The sequence below is a fragment of the Lontra canadensis genome, unplaced genomic scaffold (genome assembly GCF_010015895.1).
Source record: "Lontra canadensis isolate GAN:19392208 unplaced genomic scaffold, GSC_riverotter_1.0 scaffold161, whole genome shotgun sequence".
Classification (NCBI taxonomy): domain Eukaryota; kingdom Metazoa; phylum Chordata; class Mammalia; order Carnivora; family Mustelidae; genus Lontra; species Lontra canadensis.
In genome coordinates, this window is record NW_022631155.1 from 1,606,172 (window position 1) to 1,624,374 (window position 18,203).

General features: G+C 45.7%; 1 protein-coding gene across 3 annotated transcripts in view; it reads right to left on the reverse strand.

Annotated features, from left to right (window-relative positions):
• Positions 1 to 14,731: 14,731 nt before the first annotated feature.
• HMGB3 (high mobility group box 3) overlaps positions 14,732 to 18,203 on the reverse strand; it is a 7,508-nt gene continuing 4,036 nt past the window's right edge. For all 3 annotated transcript variants that reach the window (XM_032845277.1, XM_032845278.1, XM_032845279.1), the window contains exons 2-5: positions 16,762 to 16,916; positions 16,397 to 16,536; positions 15,736 to 15,910; positions 14,732 to 15,294 (exon numbers count right to left, since the gene is read on the reverse strand). In XM_032845277.1, the coding sequence (XP_032701168.1) occupies positions 15,154 to 15,294; positions 15,736 to 15,910; positions 16,397 to 16,536; positions 16,762 to 16,916 (611 nt within the window). In that variant the 3' untranslated portion in view covers positions 14,732 to 15,153. The remainder of the gene's footprint in view (positions 15,295 to 15,735; positions 15,911 to 16,396; positions 16,537 to 16,761; positions 16,917 to 18,203) is intronic.

Consider the following 18,203-nt stretch of genomic DNA (forward strand, 5'->3'; position numbering starts at 1 on the left):
GAAGCCTCTGTGTCAGGGCTCTCCCAAGACTACCCTTAGGTTTGATGACTCACTAGAAAGACTCACAGGACTCAGAAAAGCTGCTGTATTAACAGTGATGGTTTATGATGGGGAAAGGATGCTAATCAGATTCAGCAAAGGGAAAAGGCATGTGGGACAAAGTCTGACAGAAACCAGTCACAAGCTTCCAGGTTACTCCTCCTAGTGGAATCTCCTTGGGACATGCTTTACTCTCCCAGCAACGTGTGTGACAACACGTGCAAAATATTACCAACCAGGGAAGGGTGCTGAGTCTTAGTGTCCGGGGTCTTTTGTATTGCTGGTCAGGCGGGAGACATGTAGCACCCACGTAACTGGCCTTAGCTACTCAGACTCCAGCTCCCCCAGAGGTCAAACTGGTAGAGCCTGGCCCGAAGACTGAGGCACACAGAAACACGCTCAGGCAGGAAAGTCCAAGGGCTCACAGGTTGTCTCTCAGGAGCCAGAAGAGGGCTAGTCTTTTCTTCGGAGTGTGCCTCTGCAGTGTGCTAGGTTAACCCTTTACTGCCCACATCTGCACCCAACTCACCCTCCAGGACCGGAGAGTGGCACAGGTCTGAGGATTCCAAGGGGAAGAAAATGGAAACATCAAGATTTCTTAAGGCCCAGCCTTAGAAGTCACCCAGTATCACTTACAACGCACTGCACTGGCCAAAGCAAGTGACAAGTCCAGCCCGGAGTCAAAGAGGTAGGGTGGGAAAATTCACCCTACCTCTTGAGGGAAGGAGCAGCAATGTTACATTGCAAAGGACGGTGGTCATAGGGAGGTATAGTTCATTGGCGGCCTTATTAAAACAACATACCAGGCAAAAAGTCTTCTAATTTTTTTCCATTATTAAGCAAGGCCATGATAATCATCCTCATCTAATAATTTTCCATTTATAATTTATTTTTGCTTAAAAATTATTGTGAAATATTCAATATTCCATATGTATAAAAAGTATAAAAGCAATATAAAAATCAGGTAGATGTGCTAAGTTTAAAGATGTGTAGATTTTGGGGCGCCTGGGTGGCTCAGTGGGTTAAGCCTCTGCCCTCAGCTCAGGTCATGATCTCAGGGCCCTGGGATGGAGCCCTGCATCAGGCTCTCTGCTCATCAGGGAGGCTGCTTCCTCCCACCCCTTGCCTGCCTCTCTACATACTTGTGATCTCTCTCTGTCCAATAAATAAATAAAATCTTTAAAAAAATATATAAAAAAAGATATGTGGGTTTTACACTTGTAGGACACCGTGCAAATGCACACACTTCCTAATAGGGTGTCAGTTTCTGGTATTTAACTATATTTAATATGTAATTTGGGTATTTCTAGATTCTGCAGTAAAGGAACACGAATGGAAAATCTGTCCATTGTGTGAAATTTTTGACTTGGGTAAGGAGTGAGCGGAGAATTGAGGAAGAAAATGTTTTTTACCTTAATAGACATGTTTTTGAGTTGGCTATATTTTGTAAAGTGCTATGGAAGTCTGTTTTTAATAAAAAATCACGATCCGGGGGCGCCTGGGTGGCTCAATGGGTTAAAACCCCTGCCTTTGGCTCCGGTCATGATCCCAGGGCCCTGGGATCGAGCCCCACATCAGGCTCTCTGCTCAGCGGGGAGCCTGCTTCTCCCTCTCTTTCTGCCTGCCTCCCTGCCTACTTGTGATCTCTCGATCTCTCTCTCTCTCTGTCAAATAAATAAAATATTTTTTAAAAAATCACAATCCAAATTATTCTAAACACATTTTAAAAAGAAGATGATGGGATGCACTTACATTTTTGCATTTTTGTCAGCTGGTTTCTTAGGGTACACCCTGAGAATAAAGTACAGGCACTTTTCAAAAATTTTCAGTGTGTTGTTGAATTGCCCTCCAGACACGCTGTCTTAATGTACTCTCTCCTTCTTTTGTCACCCCATTAAGTGAAAATAACTTTTTGTTTCATTTTGTATTTTTTTATTAGGTTGAAGTTTTTATATATTTAATGATTATTTGCATTCTCTATTTTTGTGGACTGTCTTTTCATCATTTTGTAATTGTGCAATTTGTCTTTTGCCTATCACTCTTCATAGATCTTTTATAGGAAGGATATTAACTGGCTATTTGTCCATTTCAGATTTAAGAAGCACGTCAAGATGGGGCGCCTGCATGGCTCAGTCAGTTAAGAGTCTGCCTTTGGCTCAGGTCATGATCCCAGGTTCCTGGGATCTAGTCCCTGCTTCTCCCTGTGCTTGCCACTCCCTCCCTCCCCCGGCTTGTCCTCTCTCTCTTTGACAAATACATTTTAAAAACTAAAAAAAAGAAGCATGTCAAGATGCATGATCTGATTTGATCTTCATATGACTCCAGTGAGGAAGGTATGATAGAGTTGTTCTTAAGTCCATTTTATCAACGAGGGAAACTGAGGCTCAGAAAAGACTGACACAGTGACATAGGGACATAGTGAGTTAGGGCAGAAGCTGAGGGTGGAATCCGGGCGTCTGTGTCCCAGCCCGGGGCACTTCCTCAACACCACCCGCCCTTCTACTGCACTGACATTCTAGAAGGAGAGATGACCTTCGTCAGTCTCTGAACTGAAGCCTGGAGCTTAGCTGCAACAGTCCGGTCCTCCAAAGACAACACGAACAACATTACTGACGAAAGGGGACGGTTCCAGCAGACGCCGGCTTTCCACTCCCACGGGCCGCAGTGAGACCACGGGTTTAAGGAAACAAGTGAACCGGCTGAAGGTCGAAGCTTGTAAAACCGAAAAAAGAAAAGACTATTACTTCCTCCCTCCCCCTTAGCCCCACCGAGGCTAAGCATACTTTGCACCTGGTTTGCAGAGGTCAAAGTGTTCGGAGGAGAAATCCATTTATCTTTACTTTTCTCAAGTGACTGTGGTTAACCTGTCACCAGGGCAGAAGACCTTGCTCCACCAGATCCCGACACCCGCCCCGTGCTGGTGCGGGTCAAATCCAGCTTCTGGCTGCCGCGCCCTGTTTATCCATCAACAAGAAGCTCTAGCTGTGCTCTTTGCTAAGCCACAGCCTGCGGGAGCCGGCTCTTCTCCTTCCAGACGGTCCTCCCTGTTAGCTCCTTTGCCTGCGAAGATCAAGAAGAGCGAAAAGGGGAGGATGTTCTATTTTCCCCGCCTCGCCTCGTGCAAAGCCCGCAGGATTCTGCCCCGCCCACGGCTCCACCCCCTCGGAACATCAGCCTCCCTCTCTGAGGGATAAGGGTTTGGACTGGATGCTCTGGCCCTGCCAAGCCTGTCTTCCTGGGATCCACCTGTTCTCTAAGCCAGGAGGCCTGAGTACCCATTGTGGGTAAAGCCAAGAGCCCCCTCTGTAGGAAGTCCTGGGCATCACGAAGTCCTTAAGTGGAACAGGCAGAGGACAGGTGGTATAAGGTGACACGAGAGGACCCAGTAAGATTTCAGGGGTTTGGTGGCAGCAATAGAAACCGAGCCAGACGAATGGAAGGCCCCAGAGTAGGGCCAGGGCAAGCTCCTAAGAACTGGGGCTGACTTTCACCATTATCTGCTGGGAGAACCTTCCCCGGAGGCGGTGGAGATGTGCCGGAAGGAAAGAGGAGCCTGGGCCTCCATTTCTTCTTTGGGAGAGTGGAGCTAACAAGTGTTGCCAATAAGCCCATGAAAAGATGTTCACCGTCACTAGTCATTAGAGAAACGCAAATGAAAACCACAACGAGAGACCACTTCCCATCTACCCGGATGCCTATAATCAAAGGACAGAGAAAATTAAGTGCTTTTCTTTGGGCAAGGGCGTGGAGAAATCAGACCCCTCAGGCACTGTGTGTGGGCACATAAAATGGTGACACCCCCGGGGAACACGGTTTGGTAAAACACAGAATTCCCATATGACCCAACAGTTCCACTCCTGGGTATAGACCCAAAGGCAATTGAAAGCATATGTGCACAAAACCTGGTACACAAAGTAAGTCCTGCAACACAGTGCACCCCGAAAACATGCTAAGTGAGGGAAGCCAGACATAAGAGACCACATACTACATGATTCAATTTGTATGAAATGTCCGGGATAGGCCTACAGAGACAGAAAGTCAATTAGTGGTTTCTAGAGGCTGGTGTGGTTGGGGGATAATAGCTAAAGGGTACAGGGTTTCTTTCAGAGGTGATGAAAATGTTCTAAAATCAACTAGTGAGCACAACTCTGTGAATACAATGAAATCCATTGAATCGTACACCTCAAATGGTTGAATTGTGTGGCGTGTGAACTACGTCTCAATTAAACTGTTTACAAAATGGAAAGAGTCCTTTCCAAGTTTTTCTCACAGGACAGGTGTGAGAATATCACGAGAACAAAACCTTTTTTCCCTGCCCAAGCCAGGCCATTCTTTTTTTGGTTTGCTGTTTTATGGTGAAATATAACACATGTACAGAAGAATAAAGAAACCTTAAATACACAACCTGAAAATTTATGGTAAAGGAAATTCCTATGCAGTTACCATCCTAGTCAAGAAATAAAAAATTGGAAGCTCCCAGAAGCCCTCCCAAATAAAGCCCTCCCATAACAAAGTAGCCTGGATTCAGCCATATTGCCGTGGATATCTGAAGTTCATTCATTTCCACTGTATGAAGATATCACGAGTTCATTATCCATTCTACTGTAGATGGACATTTGGGTTGTTTCTACTCTGAAAATGGTGGGTGAATTGGGGTTGTTTCCACTTTTTTTTTTAAGATTTTATTTATTTATTTGACAGAGATCACAAGTAGGCAGAGAGGCAGGCAGAGAAAGAGAGGGGGAAGCAGGCTCCCTGCTGAGCAGAGAGCCCGATGCGAGGCTCGATCCCAGGACTCTGGGATCATGACCTGAACTGAAGGCAGAGTGCTCAGCCCTCTGAGCCACCCAGGTGCCCCTGGGTTGTTTCCATGTTGTGCTCATTACAACAGCGCTGCTTTGACTATGTCTCCTGGCCGTCACATGCCTGCCAATCTGATGAGTGTCTGATGGTATCTCACTGCAATTATAAGTTTCTTTTTCATTATTACTAATGAGATGGAGCACCTTTTCACGTTTATTGGCCATTAAGATATCCTCTTTTGTGAAATAACTGTTCAAACCTTTTGCCCATTTGTCTGACTTTTTCTTATTAATTTGTAGGCGTTCTTTATATATTGTGAATGCAAGCCCTTTGTGCTTATATGTGTTGCAAGTATCTGGTCCCACTCAATGATTTGCCTGTTCGTGTCTTTTGATGATGATGTCTTTTGATGAGCAGAAGTTCTTGATTCTGTTGCAATGTGTCAGTCTTCTATGCTTCATGGTTGTTTTGTGTGTCTTCATCACAAAATATTTCCCTGCCCTATTTTAGGAAGACGTTCTCTCGTACTATCTATCTTCTAAACATGTTACTGTTTTACCTTTCAGCCTTACATCTACAATCCGCCCAGGCAGGCCTATCATGTCATCTTTTCATATGGATCTCTCATTGTCTTAGCACTGGTACACATTTGTCCTAGCACAGCGACACATTTGTCATAGATCAAGTGTCCGTATATGCTCTCAGTGGAGTCTGGATTCTGACTCTTTGTCCTAAGCCCTCAGCTGCTGCTTCTAGGTCAGCCAACCCCAAACAACCCAGGTCAAAAGCAGTTCCAAATGCCAGGCTCACCTCTCTCGATCCCCCTGTCTCCCAGATCTTGGCTCAGTATTCTATTTCACGATCTAGTTAGCTCATTGATGATTTCATTTTTATTTTTATTTTTGTTAAAGATTTCATTTATTTATTTGAGAGAGAGTGAAAGCAAGAAAGATCACAGAGCTCTGGAGAGGGAGAATTAGACTTGCTGCTGAGCAGAGAGCCTAATGGCTCCCAGAACCCTGGGATCGGGACCCGAGCCAGAAGCTGTCGCTCAACTGACTGAGCCACCCAAGTGCCCCTCATTGATGATTTTAAAGTGACCTGTTACCTTGAAACAAAAACCGAAAAAAATGATCTTTTAAAATGTTTTGTGCAGTTTTTTTCCATGGGAGGGTTGGTTCAAGTTACCTAGTCTTCAATGATCAGAAATCAAAGTCCAGAACACAGCCTTTCCGTTGTTTAAAAAAACTTTTTTAGTAAGGAGTAATGAACATACAGTAAAGTGTATAAAGCCTTATAATCTTAATTGTACAGCTGGATACATTTTTATATACCTATGCACCCATATATCCACCATTCACATCAAGACACAGAGTGTTTCTGCCCTCCTTGCCCCCATCCCCTGCCACAAGATCTCCTTCTGACCCTTCTCAGTCAGTAGCCAATTTCCAGGAATAGCCACTATTACTATCCATTAGTTTTGCCTGTTTTGAATCTCATGTACATGGAATCATTCGATATGTACTGTTTTTGTGTCTGCAAGATTCACCCATGTCATTGTGTATACCTAGATCTCATTACCTTTAGTTATTGCACAATATTCCACGGTATGAATATATCACCATTGATTTTCTCCTTCTGTCGATGAGTACCTCTGTTGTCTCTAGTTTCTGGCTGTTACAAATAATGCCGTTATGAACATCTTGTGTATTTATAACAGTGTAACTCACTAGTACTTCAATGGAGGGGAATTACTGCATTGTAGAGTTTGCCGATGACTCGTTTTGTTGTTGTTGTTGTTGCGGTTGTTTTTACAATTAATATCTTTCCTAGTTTTATTTAAATAGAACCAGCATACAGCAGTGGGTAAGTTGCAGGTGTGCAGCATAGTGACTTGACTTACATATATTGTGAAATGATGACCACAGTGACTTTAGTTAACATCCATCATCTCACAGAGATACCAAAAATGGGGAGAAACACGTTTTTCCTTGTGGTGAGAACTCTTAGGATCTACTACTCTCTTAACAACTTTCAAATCTAGCAAATGTTTAGTTTTAATAAATCCTACCAAGCAGCTTTTCACAACGGACCTACCAGCATATGAGAGCCCTCCTTGCTCTATGGCCTCACCATTCCATGTTGTCTTTTTTTTATTTTAGCCATTCTGGTGGATGTGTGGAGGTACTCCTAGTAGATTTCATATGCTTATTAGCCAACCTGACTTTTTATTTTAATTTCCTTTATAATCTGTTAGTGATTATTTCTGTCGCTAAGTTTCCTAGTTTTTCTTGGCCAATATTGCTAATTTAGTTTACTAGCAAATCTCCCCCCTCCCCCGCCTTTTCAAATTAATCATCATAGAGTTTTTGTAACAGCTTCATTGAGATATAATGCGCATGTCATATAATTCAGCCATTTGAAGTGCAAGTTTGATGGTTTTTAGCATACAGGGTTGTGCAACCATCAGCACTATCTCATTTTTGAACAGTTTAATTACCCCTCCCCTAAAACCCATTAGCGATCATTCCCATTTCTACCCCAAACCCCTATTTTCAGCCCCAGGACATGCAAATACCCATCCATGGGAGAACATAAATAATCTATAGCATATATGTGTGTGTGTGTATATGTATATGCACACAATGAAACACAGTTAAAATGAATGCACTAGGGGCGCCTGGGTGGCTCAGTGGGTTAAAGCCTCTGCCTTCGACTCAGGTCATGATCCCAGAGTCCTGGGATCAAGCCCCGCATCTCTCCTTGGCTCTTCCCGCCTGCTCAGCCTGAATGAATGACCAGACCAGACTCGAGGTGACGGCTACTGTAGCCAAGACCTTGCACTAGAGGATCTAGCTAAGTGGTCTGGATTCCTGACACAAAGAGCCGTGAGATCATAAATGCTGTTATATTTTAAGCCACTAAAGTCTGGGGTGACTTCTTGTGGAGCAATACATAACTAATGTACCTCTCATTCAAACAAACTGCTTGCAATTTCCCAGTCCACACTATGCGCTGCTTTTTTCTGGGCGTGTGTGTGTGTGTGTACACGCGCGCGAGTGCACACGCCATTCCCTCTTCCCATCCCTCCTCCTTTAGCTAGGTCTACTTTAACAAAGAGCTCAAGCATCCCCTCCTCCAGGAAGACTTCCCTAATTGGGCACTGCAAACATTGCTCCTCCTCCTTACTCCCTAGGAGCCCCCTGCGGACCTGTACCAGCACACTTACTGGATTTCAATTGCTCCTTTACTGAACGCTGCAGCAACCTTAACTCAGCCGAGATTTCCAGATCCTCAGCTTCTCCTGGGATTCTTGGGGCGCATTCTCCGCGTGCAGGGTGGGTAATCACACAGATGCTTGGAGTCAGCAGACATCCATTTGAATCCACCGCCGACTTCCTGTGTAACCTAAGAGAAGTCACTTAGCCTCTCTAGAACCCAGAACTTCTTGTTCCTGGAGTGGGGAGGGGGCTGAGCAGCACCCCAGAGGGGAATTCCTATTTGTGCTCTGCCTGCATTCCAGGCACTGGGCTAGGTATCTGATGTTCCCACTGCAATCCCATGTGGCCTCTTAGCCTTAGGATGGTCTCCAATATCTAAATCTAGGTAGAAACCTGGGGGGTTATGCTACTCGATCAGCTACTTTTATTTCATAAATTAAATATACACAGAAGAGGGTTTCTTGATATAGAAGTTAAAAGCGGTTCCAGCACAAGAGGATTAAAAACATCATGGCTAGCCCAATATTTTTAAGTGACATATTTCAGCCTTCTGCTAATGTTTCATTGCTAAAATATCAGCCCTTTTTCATGTAAACCACTGAGGGTTTGGACAGAGGACAAAAGCATCATATGTTCTACACATCTTGCAATGAGAACTGTCAAATGTTGCAATCAACATTCCCACAGTATCACCGCTGACATGCTTCCAAAAGACTTTTAAAACAAAAACCCACCACAGGCCTGGAACAAAATACACAGCCCAGGAAAATGTGCATCTCAAATTCCTCTGTGGATTGAAAAAACCAACTGTGGCCTGAAGCCAACAACAGGAAGGTTCTTTGAGCTTTTCCTCAAATGCTCCCAGTTTAGAAACAGATTTCGAAGTGTGAGTGTGGAATGGGGGAAGCCCCCTTCTAGCCCAAGGGATTTAGTTTCCCTCCAGGGAAATTTCTAGCTCTGACACTCTGGTAAGATCATACTATAGCAGACAGATCCTACCAGGGTGTCTGCTGGAGAATTCCCTGGAGGGAAACTGATAAAAAAAAAAAAAAAAGTCTGAGAAATGCAAATTCCAGACTAGTCCCAAAATGGAAAGACAGGCTGAAAGCATGAATGGTCTGTGATTCCAAGTTACAAACTTTCCCTTGCGGGGAAATGTGAGATCAGACCTGTTATCCCTTCTGAACACTGCTAAGCCTTGAGGTGATTCCCTCTCAAACCTGCTTCTCTTCAGGGGCTCTATCTTACTGAAAAACTCTGCTACCCTTCCAATGTCCCAAGTGAGAAAATAATAGACTCATTCTCAGCGCCTCCTTCTTCCTCATGCCCCCCACATCCAATCCTCTAGCAAGTCCCAGCAATCCTAAATCTCTCCTGAATCCAACTCTTTTATCTACCCCCATTACCACCACTTTTGGACAAGCCTTCCACATCACACCTAGATAGACTCCCACAACCACCCCCTATCCCATCTTCCCCGATGGTAGAGCCATGCTGTGTGTCCATAAATCCATTTCATTTTCTCCCTGGGCACACAGAATGACTACATCTCCCAGCTGCCCTTGCAGTTCAGTTGGAAACCATGGAATGTGGGTGACAAGGATGGAATGCCACTTCCAGGCCTTATCGTAAAGCCTATTCTTCAGTGACATAAAGGTCATGGCTTGAAAATGGTGGCACCATGAATGGAAGGAGCCGGGATCCCTGAGTCACGGTTTGGAAGGCTGTCAGCCAAGTATCTGATTGGAACTGTAATGCCAGTGAGATGTAAACCTTTTATTGTGTTAAGTCATAATATTAAGAATTGTGTTAATTGAGGGTTGCTCTCTGCCCCTCCCCTCCCCTCCCCACTCTCTCTCACTCTCATACTCTCCCCCTCTAAAAAAAGAGAGAGAGAGAGAGAGAGAAATGAGGGTTGCTCTTTGTAACAGCTGACTTACCCTAACACTAGTTCCACTCTTGCCCCTCCCGGTGTCTTCTATTCTTCTCACAGATGCCAGTGTAATTTTACTACAAAACACATCTGAGCATATCACCATCTACTACTCCGGAAACACAAAGAGATGAAAATTCTTAAGTGCCTGCCTTGACCTTAAGAAAGTTCAGAATTCTAAAGATGGCCTACAAGTTCTACCCAAGTTGAACTTTCCCCTGATCTGTCCCTATTCATTCATTCATTCATTCATTCATTCATTCATCCATTTATTTATTCAGTGAATGCATATTGAGCACCAACGATGTGTCTATAGCTATACTAGGTCTGGGGATGGAGTAGAGGCAAGAGAGAAAAAAAGACAATCATTTGGGAAGCTATCCTATTTGCCCAGAAAAAAAAAAAAAAAAAGATAGTGAGGACCTGAGCTACAGCATGTCCCTAGGCTCTAACTCCAGCTCTGATGACACTTAGCAGATAAATCTAACCATGGTGTCTGAATTGGAGAATTTTTTGGAGGGATATTGATGAGCAAAACCCTGAAAACCCAAGTTCTAGCCTAGCACAAAGAGGTTAATAGGATAATTTGAAGACAGATATTTACTTGCAATGGACAGCATGAACGAGGGGAGGGGTAGATCCAAGATATTTGAGGAAGTACACTTGGCAGGATTTGGGAACTGACTATGGAGAGTGAGTAGAGACACCTTGGGTAGAGTTCCAGATGGCAGGTTGTGGTGAAAAACTGATCTAGGCAGAGATAATGAGCTTATGCCAATACCACAATGTGTTGATGACTATAGCTTTGTAGTAAGTTTTGAAATCAAGAATTCTGAATCCTCCACCTTTGTTCTTCTTTCCCGAGATTGTTCTAGCTATTCTGGGTTCCTTGAGTCTCTGTACAAAATTTACAATCATTTTGTCAATTTCTACAAAGAAGCTAGCTGAGATTCTGATTGCAATTACAATGAATTTATAGACCAGTTCTGGGAGTATTGCTATGTGATCAATCTTATCTTCCAACTCATGAACACAGGATGCTTTTCCATTTATTTAGGTTTTTAATGTCTTTCAACAATTTGTCATATTTTTCCCCATACAGATTTTGTCCTTCTTTTGTTAAACTTATTACTATTTTATTTTGATGCTATTGTAAATGGAATTGTTGAATTTTGTTTTCAAATTGTTCGTTGCTAATGTATAGAAATACAACACATTTTTGTATACTGACCTTGTATCCTGCCATTTTACTCACTCATTTATTTCTTCTCTTTTATATGGAAATCCCTTAGGATTAACCAACAGAAGAAGATCATGTCATCTGAGAAGACATAGCTTTAGTCCTTCATATTCAGTCTGGATGTGTTTGTTTTTTTCTTGCCCAATTGACCCAGCTAGAACTTTTAGTACAACGATAAATACCAGTGGCACAACTGGGTATCCCTTGTCTTGTTTCTGAACTTGGTGGGGGGAAGCTTTCAGTCTTCCACTGAGTGTATTAGATGTGGGTTTTCCTAAGTGCTCTTTATCAGGCTGAGCAAGTTTCCATCTATTCCCAGTTGTCTGAGTATTTTGGTTTGGTGTGTGTGTGTGTGTGTGTGTGTTAAAGCATGAAAGGGTGTTGGATTTTATCAAATACTTTTTATGTAACTATTAGTGTAGGGGCTTTTTTTTAGTTTATTGATATTGTATCCCAGTTTCTTTTTTTTTTTTAAGATTTTATTTATTTGACAGAGAGAGATCACAAGTAGGCAGAGGGGCAGGCAGAGAGGGGAGTGGGGCTCGATCCCTGGGCCTTGAGATCATGACCTGAGCCCAAGGCAGAGGCTTAACCCACTGAGCCACCTAGGAGCCCCTCCCCATTTCTTTTTTAAGCTAAAATCTCAGGAGGAGGCTCAAGATCAAAAACAGAGTGAGGGGATGCTCTGGTTGAAGCAAGAAGAGAAGCCTGGGGCCAGCCATTCCGTCCCAAGGAGCCCTGGGTCCACGGGAAACTAAGCCAGGGTCCAAAGAAGAGGAAGTGGCCCCCACAGCTCTCATCTAAAGTGCCTTGTGGGGCCCGGCTCTGTCAGCCAGTGAGGCCCTGACCCCCAGCCTCAGGAGGCCCTGGCTGGCAGGCCTGGCGGCTTATAAGCACCCCGCCACTCAGCCAAGCAGCTCAGGAGCATCCTGCACATTGCAGATTTGCCCTGGCATAGGGCTCCAGGGCCGACTCCCCCACTACCCCTCTGGCTGAAGGGTTCATCTGGGGGCTTTGGAATCCTTCACACTTGCCCCTTTTGACAGGATCCCTCCACTAAACAGTTCAGACCTGTGGCTACAGCAAAGCTTGTGCTTCCAGAACCTTGATTATAATCAACCCAAAACACAGAGGTTCAGTATCTCAAACAGATTGCAGACATCCCACTGATTACTTTTTGGGAAGACTGATTAAGAAATTTTATTACAGAAAATGAATGCATCCAATGCCCCAAGTACATTTGTGACAAGAACAGACACACAGGAGACACAGATAATAATTGCTACATCACAGCCTTGTTCTTTCCAAAGGATAAAACTCCATTCAAAAATGGGGTGAGAGGGTTGGGAGAGAGGTGGTTAGAGAAAGCAGGTACTGTCCTTTTGATTTTAAAAAAGGAACGGGTTGGCATTACGAGATCACATATTCCGGGCCCAGTAATCAAGTTGAGCCGAAGACTTAGGTGGTGACACCATGCCACTTGTAACGTCTCAGAGAAGCTACAGAGCATCCTTCCATTAAAAGGAGCAGTCTTGTGCTGGGGTGAAAATGTGGGGCCAAGCAGCCTTAACTGGAATTTCTTTAGAACTCTGTCCCCGTAGTCAAAGATCACGTAAGCAGCTCCCCCACTGGTTTAGCACAAAAAAGCAGGCACGAAAGTGTTACAACCATAGACACCAAGTTGAGCTTCTCTTCCAGATTCGATGAGGCTGACCAGTTCCCTAGTCTTAGCCTGCCACATCGCATGCTGGGCAGGAGGAAAGGGACAAGGGTATGGCTGAAGCAGAGGGGCAAACCTCAGGACCGAGGTTTTCAAATTAGTGGTCGTTTTGTAGAAGAGCTTGAAAAACACAGGACAAACAGTTCTGATGTGAAAAGGAATGACTACGAATACCGATTAGAGACTGGGCCAGTGACCATGACCGTGACATACCCATCTAGGACCTGACAGGGTGGGGAGGACACAAGCCTGCAGACATGCAATTTTGCAAATAGTGAATTTTAAGAAAAAAAAAAAAAAACTGTGTTCTCCTGAGTGAGGAAACTAAAACATGTCCGAGGGCTTCACAGCCTCAAACACACATGGCAGAGTATAATGCCGGGCAGTGGGGACACCAGCCCACAATACAGTGCTCTTCCTTACTGCCGATGGATAAGATGATCACCCCTCACAAGGATTTTTAATGCCACCATGTGCTGCTGTGGCCATCACATCACCCCCTTCCCCAATTGGGACAAAATGGGACATCATCCACCAACGTGAAATAACCACTGAAACACAAACCAAACTTATTCCAGTTCAACAACATTGAACCACCAACCTATGTTTGCAATCGATGAGCTCAAATTGCGGGCAGGCCATACTACTTTTCAGAGGACGCATGTAATGCTTAGAGACAACCGATCCCCATCAGACTGCCTGCTGTACAGGTGGCCCAAGATGCAGCCACAACAGGAACCCCGGTCATGGTCCTTGGGGTGTCTGGTTTCTTGAAGCAGTAGGAAAGCAAACGGTAACTGTTCTCGACCCCACCACCCTTCCCCTCACTGGGGTTCAGAAGACAGAAGCGGCAGCTCAAGACACCTCTGCTACATGTACCTGGGGCAGAGGCAACAAAAAGGGAAAAAGCAAGCCTGAAGGTTTGATATACCATACCCTTAAGACATTTTTGCTGTTTCGCAGTGAATCTGGCCCCTTGGCATTGGTGGGGAGGGCGGGTGGTTGCAGGAGGCAAAAAATAAAAAAAATAAACCTACATAGTAGTCAGCCTCAATCCTAACCGCCCCCATCTCTGCACCTCCTTGCCTGGGTCCAGTTATCCTGGCTTGTCCATTCAGCAGTTGACTCCATCCTAATGCCACCCAGACACAAACAAAATCACGCAGCACCTTCGAGTTGCCTCTTCCGCTGTATCCTAAGCAAGCTGGCCACATTGATAGAAGATACCAGATGTGCAGGGAGGCTACTCGCCAAATACAATGGAGTGGGTTGTTAGCTACGACTGCTGTGACTCAGAAATTTAGACTGTTATAATAGAGAACAGTTTTAAAAATGTAATACTGTTTATTTAACTTCAAAAACATTTCAGCATTCTAAACATACAAAAAAATAACAGAACGTTGCAAATCGTGTTTAGTACAGAAGGTTCTTGAACTTTCATTGATGCAGTGGCTCTTTCGCTTTGCTGACAATGAAGAGTTCCACAGTTTGTTTAAAAACAAACAGTTTAAAACTACCGCACTGAACTAAAAAGGATCCAAACACTTCTCATGCCAGCTGACCCCCCCCTTCTCCACAGCTACGAATGGCAGCAGAATGCTAGGTCACTATATACAGAAACAAGACAACCTGAAGCTAAATGGATGCCCACTGCAGTGTCCACAGGTCCAGCCTCACAGTGCACGCCCTGAGCTACAGCCCCTCCAAAAGGCATCTTCCCCACAGCCTCAACGCCAAGCAAGGAGCATCAAGAGTTTGTCTCGGTTGTTTTGTTCTTTTTTACAAACTATAGATATGTACAGTTGATAACTCAGGATTTCTAGCCAATAACCATATAGTTAACACCACCTTACAAATCAAAAAAAGAAAACGCCAGGAACATCTTTAAATGCCTTGTCACACCAACAGCAAAGTGCACAGAGTGAGGAGAACACGAGAGCCTTTTCATTTTAAAAATGTTTGGAAATATGTACAACTTTGATACAGTTTCAGGGTGCTCTGGACACCCATGGCCACTTCATGTAAACCACTGACAATTTCTAGAGCACTTTGAGAAACTACAATATGACCATGACCCAATTGTGTGATTAAACCTAACGAGGGCAACAGACACGCCCTCCAATAAGAGGGGTGTCAATGTCAATGACGGCGCTCCCTACTCTAAGGTATTCACAAGGAGACAGATCAACAGTTTCTTTTATTCATCCTCCTCCTCCTCCTCCTCCTCCTCTTCCTCCTCCTCATCTTCTTCATCTTCCTCTTCCACCTTTTTCCGGGCAACTTTGGCGGGACCCTTCGCGCCATCAAACTTTCCTTTAGACTTATAGTCGGCGACATCCTGGAAGGAATGGGGACACATTCCACATGAACAGACAAGCTCTCCTGCAGCTGTTTTAGCAAAGGCTAGAAACATGCTGTCCCCACCTCAGAACTGAAAACAACTGAGTAAGATGGGGCTGCTATCTGAAGTATTTGTTTCCAGATACACACAAATCTGGTTCTTGGCCGCTGGAATTTCAACGTTGAGGGGTGTTTAACAGGACTATCAAACGCTCTGCCCAGGGCATCCCACACGTTAGCAAATTTTTAAGCCTGCCTGCGACTGTCCCAAAGACAAAATTCTACAGAGAAGCCTGAACAGCAGCAGTTGCGGCCGACCTTGCTGGAAGATGGGCCCTGGCACGCTAGGCTCACTCCTCAGCTCAGCAAAGCAGCACACCCCCAGCCCATACCCAGGGTGTAGCCTGGGGTAGCCTGGGCACACCCGGGCCCGTCTCACCTTCTCGTACTTCTCCTTCAGCTTCGCTGCCTTATTGTTGTAAGGTTGCTTCTCAGCGTCACTTAAGTTATTCCACATCTCGCCCAGCTTCTTTGCCACGTCTCCAATGGAGATACCAGGGTTTGTGGATTTGATCTTGGGGCGGAATTCGGAACAGAACAGGAAGAATCCAGACCTTCGGGGAGAGAACTGTATAAATTAGAGGCGAGCCTAAACTAGGAGCTTAAGCCAAAATCCTTGTTCCTCACCTACTTACTTCCTACCACTAGGACCGCTCCGTAAGTGGAGAAATGTATGATACCGTACACAATGTTACGAAGTTGTAGGTTCTAAGTTGTGTTTAAGATGCTCCAGAAATACACTGTATTTTCTCAGTCTCTCAGTTACCGGAGAAGCGGAAGAAAACATACCTAAGGACCCTGACAGTCAGAACTCTGGTGCGTCCCTCCCAACAGAAAGGCCGCAAGCAACCGCTGCAAGCACACGGCTCACCAGTTACCTCAGCCTTAACATCGCACTTCCCTGGCACAGCACCTTAAAGCTCCAAGTACAGAAGGCGTGGCAGGGTTATCTTAACACCTTTAGGCAACATGTCCTCTTAAAAACCCTTTGAGTAGAAGGAAAGCTCTTAACTGTTACCCTGAACCCTACAGTCACTTACGGTGGCCTTTTGGGGGCATTAGGGTCCTTCTTCTTCTTGCCTCCCTTAGCTGGTCCATAATCCTTCATCTCCCGGTCGTAGCGCACTTTGTCTGCCTTTGCCATTTCATCGAATTTAGATTTCTCCTTCCCAGACATAGTCTGCAAAGAACAGGACCTGTTAGGTTCCTCAGTGCAGTGAGCAGGACTTAAACCCTTGTCCAGCTTTAAAAAAGAAAAAAAAAATAAAAGCACACACACAATTCTAAAGGCAGGCAAGAGGACCCCAGGAGCGAGAGAAGAGCCACCTGGGGCTCCTCAGAAGGTGAGGAGCCCCATGTGTGAACTCCAAGCAAGGCTGGCTTGAAGGACACGAAAGAGAAGTACCTTCCACCTCTCAGAGCACTTCTTGGAAAATTCTGCAAAATTGACAGGGACTTCTGGGTTTTTCTTCTTGTGTTCCTCTCTGCATGTCTGCACAAAGAAGGCATAAGCAGACATCTTGCCCTTTGGTTTCTTGGGATCACCTTTAGCCATCCTGACTGTGATGGATGAAGGGAGAGAGACAAAGAAAACAAATACAATGACTAGAACAGACCTTCAAGATACACTAAAGGCAGGACAACATCCAAATTAAGGTCACCATTCGGAAGCAGCACACCTCCCCACACACGCCATGCCTGATGCCACTGGCAGCCGAAGACAGAGTGGGGAGGAAATCAGCTTCACTGTTGCTTGTCATTTAACTTTTGACCAGCATGAAGCGCGCTGGTTTGCTAGTTACTTCTCGGAGAGTGAGAGCGATCAAGTTCTCCAAATGGAACCGACCCAACTGGGGTGGCTCAGCGCTACATTCCGATTCAGAGCTACTACGTTTTGGAAAGTACAACCAGAGAGTGGAAAGGGCGCAAGGAGGACACATTTGTAGGGGTGCAGGCGGATGACAGAAGCTTGAGACCCATGACTTAAGGCTAGCTGTCAACTGTTTAACTGCTCCGTTACAGACTCAAAAATCCTGTCACTGCTGCTAAACACAAGATCAAAGCAGGAGAACTGCAAATAGGCAACATTTCAAATTTCACTATTGTTGATGCATCCCGGCTTCTAAAAATGGCTTTTGCGAGAAAGGTGATCTGGCAAGTGAGCAGCTATCCCTGTACTATGAGTTCGAATCTGTCAGTTTGTCATTATCTGAAGGGGGAGGGGATGCCAAAAAGGCTAGTCTTGCTCATCTGTAAAGCGGAACGCACGTCCAGCCAGGAATACTTTCTACAAAGTTTCCAAATAAAAATGCAGCTGTGGCGTGTCATCGTCCCTGTCCCACCCCCCAGCTTCCCGCCATCTTTTCCTTTTCCCACACCCAAGGTCATCATGTAAAACTAAAGCGCTCCCCTTCGCAGGGGCCAACTGAGGGGCTGCGTTAGGGCCCCGCAGTAGCTGCGCGGGTGGGGCGGGACGGGGCGCAGGGGAGCCCGGGGCTGGCAGTGGGCAGCCGGGCCGGGCCCCGTGCTGGGTCACCCGGACACCCATAATTCACCTTCCATTTTGTCAAAAGCTTCCTGATGAAAGAAACTGCCCCTGAAATCCCCCGCTGCCACCCTCGGGGGGCGCGCGGGGCCGGGGGCGGCGGTGGCAGTGGCGCGCCGAGGGAGCGGAGCCCGGCCGGCAGCGGCAGCGGCGACGGTGGCGCCCGCCGAGCCTCCGAGCCCCGCTCGCTAAAATGGCTGATCCGCGCGCGGCCGGCGCGGGCGGCGGCAGCGGCGGCGAACAAAGCGGTCCGGGCCCCGCCACCGCCGCCGCCGCCGCCGCCGCCCGCGCCGGCCCCCACC